Source organism: Haematobia irritans, chromosome 1 (assembly GCF_050003625.1).
Source record: "Haematobia irritans isolate KBUSLIRL chromosome 1, ASM5000362v1, whole genome shotgun sequence".
Classification (NCBI taxonomy): Eukaryota; Metazoa; Arthropoda; class Insecta; order Diptera; family Muscidae; genus Haematobia; species Haematobia irritans.
The window spans coordinates 197366137-197387088 of NC_134397.1; the positions used below are offsets into that span (position 1 = coordinate 197366137).

Here is a 20952-nt window from a genome sequence, read left to right on the forward strand (position 1 = left end):
GTGGGGAAGCAATTCGAAGCCCAATTCATGAATTTTTGCCACCGTTCTCAATGACTTGTATTTAGCACGGTGCGTTGTCTTGGTGGAACAACACGTTTTCCTTTTTCATATGGGGCCGTTTTGCCACGATTTCGACCTTCAAACGCTCCAATAACGCCATATAATAGTCACTGTCGATGGTTTTTCCTTTCTCAAGATAATCGATAAAAATTATTCCATGCGCATCCCAAAAAAAAGAGGCCATTACTTTGCCAGCGGACTTTTGAGTCTTTCCACGCTTCGGAGACGGTTCACCGGTCGCTGTCCACTCAGTCGACTGTCGATTGGACTCAGGAGTGTAGTGATGGAGCCATGTTTCATCCATTATCAAATATCGACGGAAAAACTCGGGTGTATTACGAGTTAACAGCTGCAAACACCGCACAGAATCATCAACACGTTGTTGTTTTTGGTCAAATGTGAGCTCGCGCGGCACCCATTTTGCACAGAGCTTCCACATATCCAAATATTGATGAATGGTATGACCAACACGTTCCTTTGATATCTTTAAGGCCTCTGCTATCTCGATCAACTTCATTTTACGGTCATTCAAAATCATTTTGGGGATTTTTTTTTATGTTTTCGTCGGTAACCACCTCTTTCGGGCGTCCACTGCGTTCACCGTCCTCCGTGCTCATTTCACCACGCTTGAATTTTGCATACCAATCAATTATTGTTGATTTCCCAGTTTTTGCTTCCACCGTATTTTTTCCCTTCAGAAAACAGTATTTTATGAAACACGAAATTCCTTTTTTTTCATTTTTTTCACAATAACAAAAGTTGCTTCACAAAAGACGCTCTATCTCACAAATTATTTTACTTACAGAAGTCAAATTTTGACACGAATCATTTGAAGGTTGGTACTATATAAAAATAATATGCATTTAATACTAGCGACGCCATCTATGTGTCAGACCGGGGACTTATCAGCCAACCTGTTAATATGATTGGTTGTAAAAGATCGGCACTTAACGAACTGTCTCCTTCAGGAGGTATGTTGTCGGCACCAGGAGATATGTGGGACTTCAGAGATGTAATTGCCTGGGCTATTTCTGGGATGTTGAGACAAGAAGTGTCAAATTGAAGTACTTTGGGTAACATTTCAAAATCCAAAAATTTAACGAATTGTTATTCTCTAGACCATTAATTACAAACATATAGCAGCAGAGACCGACACTCTAATAAAAAATTTTAATTTTTTTTTTCTTAATATACTCGAAGGTACATATTGATATTTCCCTATTAGAGGTAATTGTCTTGGGATCAGTTTTGAGATGACCAAGCCAATTTGAAACTCGAGTGAATCTCCCAAAATGCCATTTCCCACAAAAATTCGCTACAATATAATTTTCTTTCTTTCTATCTTCAAAACTTACCTCTGATCTGCGCTCTCTTCTTGCTGTGGCATTTAAGTATGCTGAAAAAACATTTAACTGGAGATCATCTCCATTATCACCAGCATGATAATACATAGGTCTCTTCGTTCGCGTTTTTTGAGTGTAGCCAGCACCACCACCCATCGCAACCGAACTATCGGAGGTATCAGCACCTCCTCCTGCACCACCACCACCATCGGAAGATTCTGTTTTCTTATTATTTAAAGCCAATTTTTTCAAACATTTCGGACACATTACCAAACGTGTTATCAAAAATCTTCCCTCCGATGTATGAACAAAACGTGTACCCAATGAGGGATACCAATCTTCAAGTAGTAAATCAATATGATCTACAGCTAAAGCTAAAAGTTTTGCTATAATTGGCATATTAGGTTCAATGTGAGCTAAATGTTGACGAGCTCCATCTTCGATTTCTTGGTATATATTGACATGAGTAAGAGGAAATGATATCTCCAATATGCTAGAATTGCATAGATTAATATCACTCCAAACTCCATCGAGTTTAAGCTTAAAACGATTATTACTATTCCGAAAAGGTTGTGTGGTATGGGATAATTGAAAAGGTAATTCCCATATTTTGAAAACTAATATAGGTCCATAGTAGAGAGATAAGCCAGTTTGCCATAAATTCCATTGAGTGTCATGTTCCAAAGAGGTACGTAAATCAAATTCAAGGGATTGCTGAAAAAAAAAACGATAGAATTAAAATTCGAAAAAAAACTTAAGAAAAATTGCTTTGTGAATATTGTTGGTTTCCCAACATATGTGTTGTTTTAGAAAACCTTAAATTTATATATTTCGCTTACATCGTTTGCTGTTGTATACACGGATTTTATGGCATCCGTTATATGTTCATCAGCCAATAGACGAGTTATTAAACGCGACCAAAATCCCGAGGGAAAATAGGTCATTAGCAAAACACGACGAAGCCCCATTTCCAAGCCATTTGAATCATTTGTTGAACTCAAAGATTGCTCAATTGGTTCGTATATTAAATTGTTCAAGTTGATTTCATTTGATACCGAACAGCCAAGATTTAAATTGCGACCTCGAGTACGTTGGGAGATCTATAAAAAATAAAGAGAAAATTTCCATATTTTCATTTCATGACACAGACAAAACTTTTCCTACCTTAACAATAGTTCCAGCATTTGGTGTAACATCTTCATTTTGTGGTAAAAGTGAAGGGATCAGTAATGTTCGCGAATCCCATGTTAATGCCACTTCAAATTTATTCAATAGACTCACAATATACGAACGATTTGAATTTGAACTTGAGTTTGAGTTACGAAAGAGTAAATTTAAATCTTCCAATTTCATAATACCAGTTCGGGCAAATGGATTTATTTCACGTACTGTTACCACATGGGCCAACATATCGCATAACCACTGGGGATCCAAAAAATAATAGTCCCTTAAGGTAGCATCATCATAATGTAGTATCACTCCATTGTCATGTAAAAACATGGTGGCTTGATTCAATTCAGCTGAATCGCGAAAACTTTTATAGTTGTGCAAACGCATTTCTTCAGTCACAAGTTTTCGATAGTTTTCAGCATCCAAAACGGGATCCAAGCCCGATGCTCTGAGATTACAGGATATAACATTGACTATGTCTTCCAAGGCTATATAACTGGCAGGAATTTTTTGCAATAGTAAAGGCTCCTTAGATCCTGGAGATTTCAACATGAATGCTGTATCATAAATGATATTTGCCAACAAACGTATGTTGTGCATAGTTCTGCAGCTTATCTCTATGGAGTCTATAACACGAGGTAGACCGATTTTCTCCGCATCGGGTATTGCAATGAATTTCTCTCTAATTATTTGCTGAAGTTCTTCGGCTTTCTCGGCAGAAAATGTATCACCAACCGCATCGAAATGTGTACCCACAATTATAACTGGAGAATTGGGAGCTCTGGCTTGTATGTTACCCAACCATTGAAGAATTTCCGCTAAACCTTTGTGGCCATCAGTGATTTTCCATAAAACCAAATAAAGGCTACGTTTCGATAGAAAATATTGATGTGTGGCATAATATCTACACAGAGAAATGAGGAACATTTTCAAACCATTCAGACTACATACAAAAAAAAACACTGACTTACTCTTTCTGACCACCAAAATCCCATGTCCTAAAAACCACTGGCCCATGAGATCCTGGGGCTTTTTTACGTTTCTCTGAAATCCATGTACCTATATCGACACCCACTGTTGAAATATTACCTCCCCTTTGGGATTTCGAAAGATTACGACTATGACCCATACGTTTTGCCCAATGATTTTCGGAAGCTCGGGGTTTCTGCGATCCCACACCCTGTCTCAGTAGATCCAATAAAGTTGTTTTTCCAATTCCTTGTACACCAACTACCATTAACTTCATTCTTGCATAGGGTTGGGCATCTTCATATATCGACTTTAAATATCCAATAATATCCATAGTTTTATATTTTTTACTCTCAATCATAGATTTCAAAGGATCTTGGAGCAGACAACCTCGGGTATTTAAATTCCATAGGCGTGTAAGTAATCCCAAATTCGGCGGAAGATCGGTAACATTAACATTTCCGCTAATATTCAAAACACTTAAACTGGTCAATTCATGCAATGACGTAGGTATTTCCTTCAAACAATTATTGCTTATATCCAACATGGAAAGATTGGGAAATATCAATTTTGATTTGGTCAAACCCACCACACTCCAATCAGAATCATCGGATTCATTGAAAAGAGTCGTTACATCATCTGTAGACAATTGGATACGGTTCAGTAAATTATCGGCCAATATCAAAGTCCTCAACGATTCCAATCTTAAATGTCTTCTATGGCGACATACACTCTTCAAAACGGTCGATCGAAATGAGGAAGCCTTATTACTATTACCACTGTGTTTGGAAAATGAAGGAATATCGTCTCCCTCACCGCCTTGATTTTGAGCCACAAAACTATAGCACAATAAATGGGGATCGGATTCTGTTATGCGTGGCAAACTGGGCCAACAACTTATCTCATTGTGGCTTAAATCTAATTGTTTTAGGGTTGAAGGGTAACTTGTGACATGACCCATTGATCTTAAGCTATTGTATGACATATTAAGTCTTGTCAAATTGACAGCCAAACAAGGCAAGGCCGCTGGAATGCTAGTAAAGAGATTATTCGCTATATTTAAGCTATTTAGCTGTGAGACACCTTCTTCTTTTTTCGATTCATTCCATTTCATATCGTTATCGGTGATCTCTAGATTACTTGACCATATATTACGATGTACTAACGGCTGCAGAGTTAATGTTCTCAATTTACTCCTATTATCCGAACCATATGAGTCAAATTTGGAAAATGGTTCCAAATCCAATTTATCCAAACTCAATTGCGATGATGAGGTTTGCATAGGAGGTATTGGCAAGTCTTTAAGCAAATTGAAAGCTATGTTTAGCTCCCTTAATTTGGGAGCTTTCCACATATCAAAAGGCATTTGTTGCAATTTATTATTCGATATATCCAATATCGCCAAAGATGGTAAGTGGAAAATTTCAGCTGGTATTGTAATTAACTGATTATCTTGTATGTAAAATTCTTCAAGCACTGGTGATGAATATGCTGCTCTATTCCCGGTAGGGGATGAAGCTGGTGGCGGTGGTAATTGTGTAATTTTATTTTGTGCCACATTTAAATATCTGATAAATTTAAAATATAAAAATCTTCGAATTGAGCCAAGATATTCGTTTGCTACTTACTTTAATGAAACTAAATTGAAAATTTCAATTGGCAAACTCGTAAGATGATTATGCGAGAAATCAATACGTGTTATTGCAGTCAAGGCAACTTCGGTGATTTTAGGATGACCTTGGAGTTTAGGATTTAATTGCAGGACACCATTTACCATCCAATTCACTCTGAAAAAATAATAATAGGGAAAAATTAATAAGGAAGTAAACAAACCCATAAAAACTTCGTTGCCATTCTTAGAATTATGGTAATAAAATACCTATAATTTTTACGCTTACCATTCAACAATTAGCCTTTAAGAAATACTACAATTATAGAGGGGAGCCACCGTGGTGAAATGGTTGGCATGCCCGTCTGGCATACAAACCAGTTTCCACCAAACACCTGTGGGTTATCCTCTATCGGTAATGCTGGTGATATTTCAACTTCTCTCTATGGTTAACCTCTCTATTCACCACTGTGGTGAACTTCTCTCGATGGTTAACCTAACCTAAACATAACATAACATATGTAAAACTTGCTAACAATTTTACACACATAAGAAGACTGAACTCGTATAGAATCAACAGGCGAGTAGTCGCTTTTTGAACCAAAAATAAAAATTGATTATGGTAAGCATTTAGTGTATTTAGGCCAAAATTATAAAAATGAAAAATAAACGATTTTCGACTTTAATCCATAAAACTCTCTCTATATCATACTAGGTTCTAAAAAACTCGTTTCATAATTCGGAATGTGCAATTCCGAATATCGGAACTTGGGGTATAAGTCAATTAGTCGATTTTTATCAACAAAAAACGTTGGTTTGAGTCGATTTTGCATAAAAATCGAATTTCGATTAAAAAAGTGGACATGGATATACAAAAGTAGAAAATCGACTAATGCGTCTTACAGACTCTAAGTTTTTCCGTACGGAATGCATGTGTTTGTAAAGAATCTTATAGTGTGTCCAATCGATACGTCAATTCGTTGATGACTAAATAATCGGTAAATGTGTCATTGATCCCATAAACATGCAGCAGTATCGATTATGCCTTCGGACTTAACTTATAATGTGGCCAATATATGGGATATGTTCGACACGGCCGCTGTCGTCCGTATAAACTTACGGCCTTATTCATAAAAAAATCATTAACGTGCATTTTAAACCAGTGATAGCTATCACGCTCTTTTTATTCTATAAGCCTTATATAAAAATAGGTATTCATTAATCATCTTGTCATTTTCATCGTAGTGATGAAGAACGAATTATAACCGGTTGATCTTAAAAATAATAAAGACTCAACATTTTCATGATTTTGTGGCGAAACAATTTATACAGAATGCATTACTCGCAATATAATATGTTAGTATCGACATTAGTATTAATCGAACTGGATTGTACTCGAATATAAAGTCTATTGTTATTAAAAACACATCACTAATCTAATGCAATTCATCTATTTAATTTCTCGAGCTAATTTTCCACGCATTTTTCATTAAAGTAACAAAAGGAAGTTTAAAATGACATTAAATTTACATAATATTGGTAGGTATGAATTTTTTAGTTCTATTTCTGCAGTTCTCTTATACGCATTGACATATAATGATATACAAAATAGCATAAACAGTGAAAAATTAATAGGTATTGACATAAAAAAAAACATTTTACAATTTTATCAAAGAGTTAAAGAAGGGTACATCCTACAATAAAATTTTACAACTTACCAAAGACTTATTAAAGGTTTGGTAAGCTATTAATCGTTTATGAATTCTATTTTTCACGAAATAGTCTATCAATCGTTTATAAACGTCGATTAACTATTTATGAATACGGCTGTTATAGTCTGCAAGGCGCATAACCGCCGTATAGGTAAAAAAGTCGAACTTGACCTCAATTCGTCTTTTAATTTTTTTTTTACTTGAATTTAATCGAATTATCGACCTTAGATGTTTGTCGACTGATCGAATTTTAACGATAAACCGATTTTAAATTGAAAGAGATGTGTGACTTAACCAGTAATATATTAAAACGTCATCAAAAATCTAAAAGTCACGACTTCAAGAGTTGACTTTTCTATAAGATAAGCTAATGATGAAAAAGTCAATTTTCTAACAGTTTGACAGTCGAATTTTGGTATTTACGATTATTAAAAAGTCAATTTTTTCCAAATTTGAAAAATCGATTTTTTAAAAGTTTGGTAGTCTTTCAATTAAAAATCGGTTTATCGATTTTTTCGCATTACAATCACCCTGACATTTTGTACATTTGTCAAAATTTTATTTCTATTGAAAATTTTTTCCAAAATTTTATTTCTATAGAAAATTTTGTCCAAAATGTTATTTCTATAGAAAATTTTGTCCAAAATTTTATTTCTATAAAAAATGTTGTCCAACATTTTATTTCTATAGAAAATTTAAACAACATTTTATTTCTATACAAAATTTTGTCCAAAATTTTATTTCTATAGATAATTTAAGTACCTCTTAGTTGAAGAAGCATATATAGCGAAATCTACCAAAACATCGAGAATTCTACCAATCTACCAAACAGTATTTTTTGTAGAAATCTCCCAACTGTGGTAACCGTCGTCGGTAGACCTATCGAAGAGCTGTGATCGATGACATCACAAATATGTCGATTAGTCGAGTTTGACCAAAATATAAAAAAAACGATTTCGGTTAACATTAAAAATCAATTGGTCGTATTTAGTCCAAAATTGCAAAGAAAACAATCTAATGGATTAATCGAAATTACCAGAAGTCGACATCGATTTGATTGCAAAAAGATTAGTCGATAAAACAAATAGTCAATTAGGTGAATCGGCCAACATAAATATTTAGCTAATTAAATCGATAAATCGAGTCGATTTGAATTATAAACATCGATTAGTTCAAATTTGCATATTTCAATAAATCTGCATCGACTGTGTAACAAAACGAAATAAAAATAAGATTAAGGGACTTGTAGTTATATGAAAAGATGATTCAATTTGTAAGAGGAAAATTCCCAAAATTGAGTTATCTCTCCCAGCCAGATCTATACTAAAGGCTGTGGAAAGATTCATTCGCCCGAATCGAAACATGTACAGTCCAGGCGTGTATAGATTTGTATCTGGCGTTTTCTTTTCAATGGCTCTATTAGTCATGTTCCTTAATCTAAATCTGTCCATAAAAGCTCGATTAATAATTGTAAAATTAGAGGTAACAAATTTTCAAAATTTTCTTCCTAGACAAAAAAAAACACCCAAGCTTACCTCACAAATGGTAGCTGCACATTTGTATTATTGTGCCAATCAATGATGACTGGTGTATTGGGAAACATTGTACTGTAGGAAATATTTGTGGCAGATGGCAAGAAAACTTTAACTTCTACGGGCGTTGGTAAGCCCTTTTTATTGATCTTATAATCAGAATCTGGATGAACACGTTTAGCAAGTAAACGATTTAAAATTGCCTCATCTTCAGAAGCAACTGCAACACTTAAAGCTGATCCATTATCATCGCGAGCGCCATACCTGTAAATTACGAAATCAAATTCATTCTTGACACATACAAAATTATATATTTTCTCATACTTAAGCAACAGCTCCACCATAGGTAATGATCTTTGTTTGCAGGCTTCGGCTATAGGAACATTACTTAGACCATAAATTTCTTCACTACATTTCGGATCATTATGATCCTCTACTGGTTTAGCTATAATATTTGGATTAGCACCATTTTGCAGGAGCACTGTAACCACATCTAAAAATGTACCACGCACCGCTGCCAACAAAGATGTCTCTCTTGCTGCACCACATAGTAGATTGATATTTACCGGACATCTGTCACACTCTAGAGACTCTTCTTTTATCATCTGATCACCATCACTGGATATATTAAGCCTTGACATAATTGCTTGTATACCAAATGAGATACGTTTACGTGTCGGCGTAATGGGTGCGCTTTGTGGACTTTGAGCACTAGTTTTACGTGCACGCACTTTCCATTTAAGCAAAATATTGACTAGAGACTTATTGCCTAAAATACTGGCTATATACAGACTAGTTTGTCCTGTAACATCTTGGGCATTTGGATCAAATGGTAGACGCCATTCCCAAATGCCTTCCTCATCACGATATGTCGAATAGAGATATTCCGGATAGTTGTAATTGATAAGTAGTTCAAGTAAATTTACATGACCATTTATACATGCAGCATGTATAGGAAGCCATTTTTCTACAGTGGGTTGCTGAAATGGATTAGAATATTTGCAAAATCGATATAATGAAAAGCACTTGGTAGGAAATTCTTTAGTGTTGAATCAGTTATTTAACCGAAAAAGAAAATTCACGACTATTTGGAAATCCGAAATTTGGCAGTCTTCTCAATACTTTATGCGCTTTACAGACTATCAGTTATTCCGGACAACAGTGATCGTGTCGAACATATCCCATATATTGTGCACATTATAAGTTAAGTCCGAAGGCATAATCGATACTGCTGCATGTTTATAGGATCGATAACACATTTAGCGATTATTTAGTCATCGCCGACAAGTCGTATCGATCCGACACACTGTAAGATTCTTTACAAACACCGACATTCCGTCCGGAATAACTGATAGTCTGTAAAGAAAGAAAGATTTGTACCTTTGCTTCATTCAAATTATCCGATAAATACTTAACATAACTTTTTTGGTGTTGTATACAGTGACACTATTTATTGGAAAAAACTCGGTTTTTGTTGAGCCACGTCCATATATTTCCTTTATTTAAACAAAATATTGTACATTTGTTATAAAATCTGATTAAAGGCTAATATAAAATATAAGGTGTCAACGAATTATCTCCCCTTTACACGGTCCTTACCCAACACTTTGACTTGATTCCAGGTCATGTTACGAGATGTGCATTCAGCTTTAAGCATCCGAGACTACTCTTGTGTCGTTCCGGAACGAACTAGTTCCAATGAACGGTTCACTAAAAGGAACGACTGTCACTAGTTCCATCTCTTTCGTTCTTATCGTTCCTTTTGTCATTTAGTTTTATTTTCAATTTACGCTCCATCGTTCCTCGGATCGCAGTTTGATTTTTTTACTTCTGTTTTTTTTTACATTCATTTTTGCGCGTATGTATTTAAATCATTGATTCTATTTAATAGAATCATTAATTCCATCTCAGGCTCTTCACAAACGACAAAAAAATCATAATTTCTTGCAATGAATAATTTTGCACAGAGTATAGTATTATTCAATCCAAAAATCCATCCAAAGAGTTTGGCTTCCTGAATTTAGTTACTTCCTTAAATTTTCCATTCCTTTAATTTTTTTTCTTACTATATTACTATAAACTATTTGAAGTAATTTCACTCAATTTTCCATATTTTTGTATCTTTCAATTGAGCACGAACTTCATTACACTAAGTAAACAAACAATGTAATGTCTGTCTTTGGTAGATGACAGTGATGACAAATATACAAGTCCGGAACGAAAAGGAACGATGGAACGATTTGAAGGAACTAGTTCCTTTGTACAAAAGGAACGATGAGTCCGAATCACTACGGTGAACGATTTTGCCCAAGACTATCCGAGACCTTCGGTATTTCTATGTCCCTGGGTATTAAACTCAAGAGCTTGTCTGACAATATCATCACATAGTCTTCTTAGTATATGGCCAATCCATGTCCATTTATTCGTCGGATATCCAGCTCGAAGGACCATGAAGCATTTGTTGTGAAATGATTGAAGCTTTCTGCAGCGTAGTACTCCAGGTTGTTGTTGTAAGTGTTTATTGTGATTTCGTCCATTTTTATGTTATGCGCTTTTGTACTTCAGCTTGCATGCAGATCGAGGAACTCTGCGACTAAGGTGGGATATGTCCAAAATGATTTGGTGGAGCGTCGGGTAGGTTTAGTTGGGCAAGCGAAAACATGACGCCTGTCATGTGGCCGTTGGTTAGAGATGGGAGCGTAGTTGACACGCTGTTATCTATCACTAATAGATAGGAATTGAGGTGGCTGCAATTGCCTGATCATAGTCGGACCAAAACTACCCTTTTCTGCCGTGGAAGGTCTGCTTCCTGCGGTACTATGGGCGGTGGCCGGCTCCGATAACAGGATTAACCTTGTAGCTTATCACCGCTTCAGCTACAGTATCCTCATGAATCCTGTTCAGATCTTCCTGGTAGCTGCCTGATCTAGAGGCTCTCTTTTTAGCGCTGGATCTCGCACTCTAGATGATGTAGAACAACCCTTACATTCCTGGGTGGTGGTTGTTTATCGATGAGTTGGTGGTTTGAATGATTACAGCGATAACAACCCAGTAGATATTGCTTTGACAACAATATCTCCTGGGTTGATCTCTGTCTCCACATAAAGGTGATACAGGGGTGTGCTGCGGAGACATACAATCGCTGTTGAAAGGGCAACGTTCTCGAAGGTCTATATGCTATTCCACTGCGTGTCACTTGTCTAAGATGTCCACACTGGCGCTGTATAGTTTACCACTGACCGACCAATTACCTTATATGTAGTTAATAAGGATTCTTTCGGAAGGTGACTTGAGGCTCTTGTTTCTACCGCGGAGCTTATCACAAATTGCATTGGCATGAGCAGACGACTTGAAAAGGCTGTCGAATGTGACACCGAGAATATTGGGGTATTTTATGATCGGAATCATTTCGCCATCGACACTAATATTCAACTGCCTGCGTACTTCTGCCGTCCATGTAGTGAATAGTCTGGCTGATATCTTCAAATGTCTAGCAGTGAACTATCTGGTAAGTTCTGCAAAGTAGACGCAGATTGATCCAAGTGTTGCAACCGTGTGGAAGAGCCGATATAACGCTACTGTCAAAAAGTCTAAGTTTTAAATCTGTTGGTATGTTATGTTGACGCCATACTCTGGGCCACCAAACGAATTTCATGTTTGGCCCTATTTATTATACCCGTTATATCGTGTGAATCCCCATATTTGTTAATGGTGCTACCCAGGTGTGAGAAAACTTCAACATCTTCGATTATCAAGCGGTCGAGTGTGAGTAGGGAGTCGTTGTTGCCTCAAATTTTCATTAACGTTGGCATTACTCGATAGTACAATATGCTCAAAACGGTGTGTAAAGTGACAGATATCATCCACATAATCAATATTGAATAGAAATCCTCTCATAGTCCAGCATATATCATATGGTGCTTCGACATTTATCTGTTATATGAAACAGTCTAAAAGTAGTAGAAATAAGGTGGGTGGAATGGGACACAACCTTTGTTCACGATTTTTATTTGTGTCTCGAATTGTCCCCATTCGTCTTGTTTATAGCTTACTTTGGATTTTGCTCTTCTATACAGTTCCCGTATTAAGTTGACTATTTTCGGCGGTATGCATTTGATATTTAGTACATTCCACAGTGCTAGACGGGATGAAGTGCCGAACACGCGCTTCAAATCAACAATTGAAGGTACGCATTGCAGTTGTATTCAATGGTCACCTCTATAATAAGTCTAACCGTATTTATATGGTTTGCGAACGAGTTTCGAGGTCTGAACCCTGTCTGTTCGTTCCTAAGTATGGTTTCTTCCGCTGAAGATATGCGATTAAGTAACATCGTCGACAGTAATTTTTTGACTGCATTCGGCAGCGTTGTACCCCTCAAATTTCTGCACAGCCTGAGACCTCCCTCTTTTCGGAATCGTTACAATAACGCCAGCAATCCATTATAGTTTTTTGATCCCAAACATTTGTGATTATTGGTGTCAGAGCTTGTGCAATCGGCTCCCTACCGTAGTAGTTCGAAGGGGATGTTGTCGGTCCCAGGGGATTTTTAAGTTTTCAAATTTGACAGGGCACTTAATATTTCCGAGAACGTCGAAATATCTCCTCCTTGAGTTCCATTATTAAACCAGATCCTCTGCTGATGTACTATCAAGATAGTCTTTGTGTTTTTTTTTTTTTTGGGCCAGGTATTTGACGTCGCTTATTGTCGATATTTTATTTTACTGTCTTTCTGATCGGCAACGTCTTCGTGTGATAGACTTTGTTCTTTGACATTTTCCTATTCACTTATATAACGCAAGGTTATCCATGGTTTGTTGGATCTTCTCTGAGTGACAAGAACATCAGCTGCCCTTTGGGGACAGGCGAGTTGAATATCGGACCAAGAAATATTTTCACTTTTTGCAATATGAAGTCCTCACATGAACTGATGACATTGGTATCCTATAGCTTAAATAAGTTGTATTTGGACGGTTTCTTTCTGGACTTTACAGCAGCAGGTCGGAGTTTGAAAGTACCTACAAGAAGTTTGAGCCACGTCCATGTGACCCGAAAACGACCATCACAGAGCATAAAGTGTGCAATGTAGTTGAGATGGAAGGTTTTCAAAAGATGATGTGGGTCATATCCTGCACGAAATTTTGCCTACTCCGGGAAACAAGCTTAACTTTAAGACCAATTTGAAGCAGTGCTCGATACTGTTTAAACGCACTCTGAGGGAGTTTCTCTATCGTTTCGCGACAGTCGAATGAACATGAACTGAAAAGAACACGAAAAATTCGAAACAGTGGATTGCACCCGGCGAACGTGTTTCGAAGATGGAGAAGACTGTCTCATATACCAGCAATTTGTTGATTACCGTGTTTTTGATGCACACGGACATCCACATCCATTTGCATAAAAATTACATGCTTATTTCGTTATTACAACGTCCGATTCGCGCCATCCGCTTTCTCATATTTAGTATTTATTAATTATTTGGCTTCGCATACAACAAGATTTTAAATCTTATAATTACAGCATGTGATTTACAAAGTTAAGTATTGATAATGGCTCGGTTATTAAATGATAACTATAGTTACATAAAATTAAAATTAATAGTTACGTAAAGAAAAATTAAAATTAAAAGTTACATAATGCCAACAGTTAGGTATAAACAAGGTATTAGTTAACCACAAAAAAAAAAAAACAATTAAAAATGATTGAATAAAGCTCTTTTAAATGATATTGCGTTGCTGATATATTATATGTTTGGTGGAAGGGAGTTCCATAGACGTATTGCGTTATGGAAGAAGTGCCATTCAGATATTAATAGACGATGTCTAATAGGTATAATAGTTAATCTCCTGGTTGATCTTCCGATAGTAAGTTTATTGTACAAATTTTCAGGTTTTCGATTATGCAGCAGTTTATGCAACAGTAACAAAGTTGTGATATTCAGTAAATCAATCAATTTGACACCACATAAAGTTTTGGAGAATTGAGAATAGCTTTCAAATCTTTTTAGTCCATATACATATCTTGTTATGGCGTTGAATGCAGTCTCTAGGCGTGATTTGCTTCTTGAATCGCACTTGATGAATAGTTCGCAACCCTATAAAAGGACAGGTAAAATATAAGATTTTGCCGGTAGAACTTTAATGTTTTGTGGAGTGTAAAATTGAACTTTGTATAGTTTTCTCAGCATGCAGCATCCCAGTTGATTGATCTTTCCAGGTTAGAGTATTGTTTAGAACAATACCTAGATTTTTGGCATTAAATACATACTCATTGCATTGGCCATTGATTCTTACAGAGTATTCACAAACTAGTTCCTGTGTACGACCAGCGGAAAGAATGATTTTTGATTTGGTTGGGTTTATGTGGAGCTTGTTATATAGGGTCCAGTTGTAAATGTTGTTTAAATCCGCGTTCATGTTTAGTACGCCTTGCTGCAACTGTGACTTGGCACAACTCAAATAAATTTGGACATCATCTGCATAAATCTGAATACTGCTATAAAGTTTAATGAACGTACACATAAGCATATTTGGTAATTCATTTATATATAAGCAAAATAACAATGGTCCCAGAATAGATCCTTGTGGGACACCTTGGTTAACACGTAAAGGTGTCGATACGTTATTCCCAACTACGACAGATAGCTTTCGTCCACAAAGATAGCTAGAAATGAGAGCCGTTGCAGTTTTTGCAAAATTAAAGTGGTTTTTCAGTTTGTTGCATAATATGCGATGGTCCATGCAATCAAAAGCCTTGGAATGGTCTAATAGTATAGTATACAGGAAATAGTTCCATCATCTAGATTTGATCGTATTTCATCAGTGGCATCAATCAGTGCAGTTATGTAATTGTGTTTAGAGCGGAACCCAGATTGTCTACTTGACATAAAATTGTTAGTATCCAGATATTGTTGTTGTTACAGTCCATCTGTAATTTGCATTCATTTAGACAGCAGAGGGAAGATAAAGACGTTGAAAGCGATGTGGGCTTCGTCTGATGGATTCGTTCGTGATGTGAGACTGCTGGATTCAGAAGTGAGAGATACTTTTATACCTACGTGTAGGTACCAAAAAACGTAGGTTTTTTAACGTGCTCTTTAGTCCATAACGGGAAAATGGTAGCTGTCGATATATGGGTAGAAAGTTGCATATTCCTAACCTAATCTTCTTTCTACCTGACGTGACAGGTGAGCACCTACTGATGGTCGAGAGGCCTTTGTCATTTAAAAGTAAACAAGTTGATGTAGACACTACTCCTCCTAAAGGCACGTGCTGTTTATTCCTCTTGAGTGAATATACTTTAACTCTAATTCCACGCAAAGGCTACGGAAACTGAAAGTTTAGGCGGCATATATGTAACTCTCCAATCCCTCTGCAATGTGCTTCACACAATGCTGCGGTTGTACATTAGATATTAGGTTAGGTTAGGTTAGGTTAAAGTGGCGGCCCGATTAAGATTCAGGCTCACTTAGACTATTCAGTCTAAGGTCGGTACTATGTTGGGTTCTCACATTGAAATTTTCATTTATTTAATTTCAATTAAAATAATTCGATTTAACCCTAGGATAGACTACTTGGCCAGACCAAATTTGACTTTGAGCGCTTAGTGATCGAAAGCTTATCGCCTATCCAAGGGTTAAAGCTATAATATTACTTAATAGATGCGCACTTTCTATTTATTTTAGAAACTTTAATCGCGGAAATAAAGTGATTTTTATCTCGAAGCATGGCAAAAAAAATAGGAAGGAAGATTTCACATGAAAATGAGAGTCCCATCGTCTTGATTGCCGAGCGACGCAAATGTTCCCAGTTGTGATATTTGCTGCACATCGTGTAGAAACCTCAGATCACGAAGGAACGAAAAAAGACTGGACAAAGGTATTTCACGGCTGGTCCTGTATTGATTTCAATGTAGCCAAAGCAAATGTGACTATAATATTCAAATGTCTCCACTTTCCATGAAGTGCTTAGAATTCTAACCGATTGTTTAGTTACATCCCAAAAACAACTAGATGAGCTCCTGATTTCCTACAAAACAATGATGGATACATGTAAAAGTATTGTTCATTTTACCTGCACTAAATCGGGAAACTTTTCCAACATTTTCTTAGCTATATTATAATGGCCATGGTGAACCGCTGCATATAATGGTGAATATTTGGTTACCGTATGTGAACGACCATCAGCACCGGCATCCAGTAAACGATTTGTGATACTCTCATAACCAGATTGGGATGATCTGTAAAATATTTCTAGAATGTATAAGGAACATTATTCTTCTATTTGACACTTACAGGAAAAGCAAAGTATTTGCTCCAGAAGGTGCCATATTGACAATTATTTGCCGCTCACTACCCAAGGCTTCCAATAGAACCCGCACCGTACGTTCATCTCCTGTGGTAACAGCTTGTCGCAACTCACGATGTTTAATAAGACGAACTTGTTCACGGGCATCTGCAAAATTAACAAAACAGCAATTATGTAAATATACAGTTTTTCTATGGAAATGATATGCATATGTATGTATGCCCAAATGTGAATCACCTAAACTTCTGGTGACTTCAATGACCTCATCTAGGAAATAATCACAGGCATCCAAAGCTGTTTCGGTGCCTGACTTTGGTTTTTCAACAAAACTCCAATCCATTTTCAAACCCTCAAATCGTTTGTCTTTCCTAATTAAATTAAATCAATTCATCTTCAATTGGGATTTTCCACTATGTTCCTCTTATCTCTGCTAATATTGTGATAGACAACAACACCCTAGGCCGTACAAATTTCCATTGCCTACTGAAAAATTTTCTGCGAAGAAAACTTTTATGCTTCGTCGTTTCTTTTATTAAAAGCGTCGTCGATAGATTTGGTTAAAAATCAATTGTCTACTCTCAAATGTCAACTCTATGAAAATTCATTCATAAAACCGGTAGAAGAGCCAGAGAGAATATGAAAAGAATATATTTAAAGGCGGTGGTTGTTTGCAACCACCTCATAACACCCACAAGACCAGCGAGAGCAACACTGTACTGCGCAAGACACGCAAATTCCATCAAACATCTTACCCATCGTTCGACCAACTGTTGCACGTGCTCCTGATGCAGTGTGTAACACTAGACCCATGTTCAGGGAAATCTTACAAGAGAGTACACAAAGGAAAACCATTTAGTGGTGACCACAATGTTATTAAAACCAAACCATAGTATGCATTGACACTATGTGTCATTAGTTCCTCAGTGTTGTGGACAGATTGCAATGGTAATTTCAGAGCATAATCAAAAACTGGCAATAAATTATAAGCACCACACTATCACAATCTCCACATATATTGAGGGTTTTTTTATATACGATATTTATACCTCTTATGATATCTTTGACGACTGATACTTTAGTTCATTTCATTAGCTATGGTTTGCATATTTAATGATGCAATAATAATGAAGACTTACAAAATTGAAGTGATATCAGTATAATACAAAGCATAAAAACTGGGTCGTACTACACTTTCAATTCAATTGGCATGTGTTGTATTGATATCAAGTAAGATTGGCGCCAATTTAAGTTGTGCTGAATTTCACGTATCCTCCACTAAGGTTGAGCTGGGTACACACAAAAAATTTTTTCTCTGATTCAATCACCAAATTAATTGATCCAATTAATTTTTTAATTGAAATGTCTTCAATCACGAAAATGATAGTATCAATCACAGTTTTAATTGGGCATAGAAAAAATTCTTGATTAAAAAATTAATTGATTTTTTCAGCAAAATTCAATTAATTTTTTAATTGATTCAATTAAAAATTTAATTGATGTTGATTGCAAAACGCAATTAATTTATTAATTAAAAAAGGTAACTATTTTTAATTACTTAGTTAGATTGGCTTAGAGTTTTTATTTGGATTAACAAATGATTGTTTGAAATACATTTTTAATTAAAAAAGTAAAAAAAAATCAGCACTTTTTTTAACTGAATTAGTCTTCCGAATTTGATTAAAAAGTTAATTGTATCAATTAATTTTTTAATTAAACATTTTAAAAATTTCATTCATTGACTTAATTAACTTAATGTTTCTATCATGATTAAAAAGTTAATTGTATCAATTAATTTATTAATTGAAAAAATTTTCAACTTCAATTAACTTTTTAATTGGAAATATTTTGGTGATATTTTTTTCTGTGTAGTGCCTTTTTTTACAGCTATCTAGTTTTGTATGTATTATGGGATTTATCAGAAAATAAATATTCTTCACTAAGGGGTGGATCTAGGAGTTTGGATAACGAAAAACTCCAGATGGCCGCCCCTCCTAATTCGCACCTATCTAGCTGAGGTGATAATCCCTAAATTTATGTTGCCTTAAACGGATACGCTCATCGTGTGAACCTTGTTTTTATTTATGTTGCCTTACTGCCTGTTCATGAAACACAAAATCGACTCGAGGCGAATCGTTCGTCTAGATTGAAACTAAAATTACTTTTGATATATTTTCTACAAAATCCTGAGTTTTGTCATGAACTCATTATTTACGATTTACTATCGAAAACCGAAAGAATTGGTATTTCACAGAATCTGGTTTTCAAGATATCAATATGGGATTTTTGACGAATCGTTCGTCTCGAGGCGAATGAAAATTCCATGAACAGGCAGTTAAACGGATTCGCTCATCGTGTGAACCTTGTTTTTCATTACTTAAGACATTTTGTACGGAATTTAACTGTTATTGACCGGAGCGATACCGCAGCAATCTTGCCTATTTAGGTAACTTTCTACCGCTTTCACTAAAGGGAAGTCGTCTTCCAGCAAAGACAACGTTCCACTTTGTGAAACTATTCAGGGGTAGAAAACAAGACTACAACCGTTTAACTGGATTCCGTTACACAACCGGACACGGAAACTGAACAAATTGGCGATTCGGTTAATGCGTTTGACCATCGGATAACCGGTTTTGTGTATTTCAAAGAAATTTCCATCTATTTTGCCATGTTTCCTCCAAGTTTTAAAGATTTTAATTTTTTCGGTTTTAATTGATTTTTGGAAAAAATAAAAAATCGTTTTCAATAAATTTGGATTTTCGGATAAATCGAAAACTCGGTTATTTATTTATTTATTTATTTAATCAACCAACGCCCTTGTGGACAACATGTTGATAGAATTCAATCAATAGAGCTCTAGTATTCCAAATAAAAACTTAACCTTATAATTAAAACGAAACTAAAAAAAAACTTAAAATTAAAATGCTAACAAAAAAACTTAAAATTAAAATCCTAACGCGCAACCTTTTATACATAGTAAACAAGAAATTAAACGTATGGAGTTTTAAATTGTCAGTGAGATGGTAAATATTTGCATTAGAGTAGATAAATAATTTAACAAATTGCTTTTAAATGTAAAAGGAGTAATAGAGAAATTTTTAAGGTGGTGAGGTAGCGAGTTCCATAACCTGGCTACACGTACAGAAAACGATCTCTCAAAGACAAGATGGTGAAAATGATCCAAAAGCACCTATGTATTTCTAGTCGTACAAGAAAAAATACAGGCATCTCAAGTTTAAAAAGTTGTCAAATGAACAACCCAAAAACTGAAAAGAGTAGAAGTCGTAGTTATCACGTGCATGTAATTTACGTAGGTTAGGTTAGGTGGCAGCCCGATGTATCAGGCTCACTTAGACTATTCAGTCCATTGTGATACCACATTGGTGAACTTCTCTCTTATCACTGAGTGCTGCCCGATTCCATGTTAAGCTCAATGACAAGGGTCCTCCTTTTTATAGCCGAGTCCGAACGGCGTTCCACATTACAGTGAAACCACTTAGAGAAGCTTTGAAACCCTCAGAAATGTCACCAGCATTACTGAGGTGGGATAATCCACTGCTGAAAAACTTTTTGGTGTTCGGTCGAAGCAGGAATGGTTAGCATGCAAGGCGGGCATGCTAACCATTGCAGCACGGTGGCTCCCGTAATTTACGTAAGTTCGATGCAATATTCGGCATGAGTAGGGCCTGAGCCAGTCTGTGTCGTACATTAGTCGGTAGAATAACATCAATGCTATATAACTTCCTTAGAGTCAGATTCACTTTCGAGCAGACAGAGGAAATATGACCCGTGAAACTCAGTCCAGAATCAATCTCAAATCCTAAACAGGAAACGGAAGTAGAACAAGATACGACAGAATTTTGTACCGTAAAACTTGCTGAGTGATCACGCGCCCCATGAAACAAAACACAATTAGTTTTCCGCACATTTAAGCAGATATTATTCTCGCAACACCACACAGAAATACGCCCAATATCAAGTTCCCGAATGCAATTACCCAAAGAAGAATCTGAAGAATTATATAATTGGATGTCGTCCGCATAGATCCCAAGCTCAGAAAAATGAACACATTGACAAATGTCGTTGACATATAACATAAAAAGCAACGGACCTAGAATGGAACCTTGCGGGACACCATAGTATATTGCACGAGTCCCAGATGATCGACCATTAGATATTACAAACTGCGATCGATCCGACAAGAAAGAACAAATTAACATACATGAATAGTGCGAAAAACGGAACTCAGAAAAA

The 20952-nt window shown here is 36.0% G+C and overlaps 1 protein-coding gene across 2 annotated transcripts in view; it reads right to left on the minus strand.

Annotated features, from left to right (window-relative positions):
- The window catches only part of Lrrk (Leucine-rich repeat kinase), a 37138-nt gene that overhangs the window by 11668 nt on the left and 4518 nt on the right, over nucleotides 1-20952 (minus strand). The window contains exons 1-10 of one of the 2 annotated variants that reach the window (XM_075292483.1): nucleotides 16939-17179; nucleotides 16689-16848; nucleotides 16468-16633; nucleotides 8720-9375; nucleotides 8399-8659; nucleotides 5171-5329; nucleotides 3545-5110; nucleotides 2568-3477; nucleotides 2243-2503; nucleotides 1416-2117 (exon numbers count right to left, since the gene is read on the minus strand). In XM_075292483.1, coding sequence (XP_075148598.1) covers nucleotides 1416-2117; nucleotides 2243-2503; nucleotides 2568-3477; nucleotides 3545-5110; nucleotides 5171-5329; nucleotides 8399-8659; nucleotides 8720-9375; nucleotides 16468-16633; nucleotides 16689-16848; nucleotides 16939-17041 — 4944 coding nt within the window. In that variant the 5' untranslated portion in view covers nucleotides 17042-17179. Of the gene's footprint in view, nucleotides 1-1415; nucleotides 2118-2242; nucleotides 2504-2567; nucleotides 3478-3544; nucleotides 5111-5170; nucleotides 5330-8398; nucleotides 8660-8719; nucleotides 9376-16467; nucleotides 16634-16688; nucleotides 16849-16938; nucleotides 17180-20952 lie in introns of those variants that run through there. The other variant, XM_075292484.1, reaches the window with a different exon arrangement.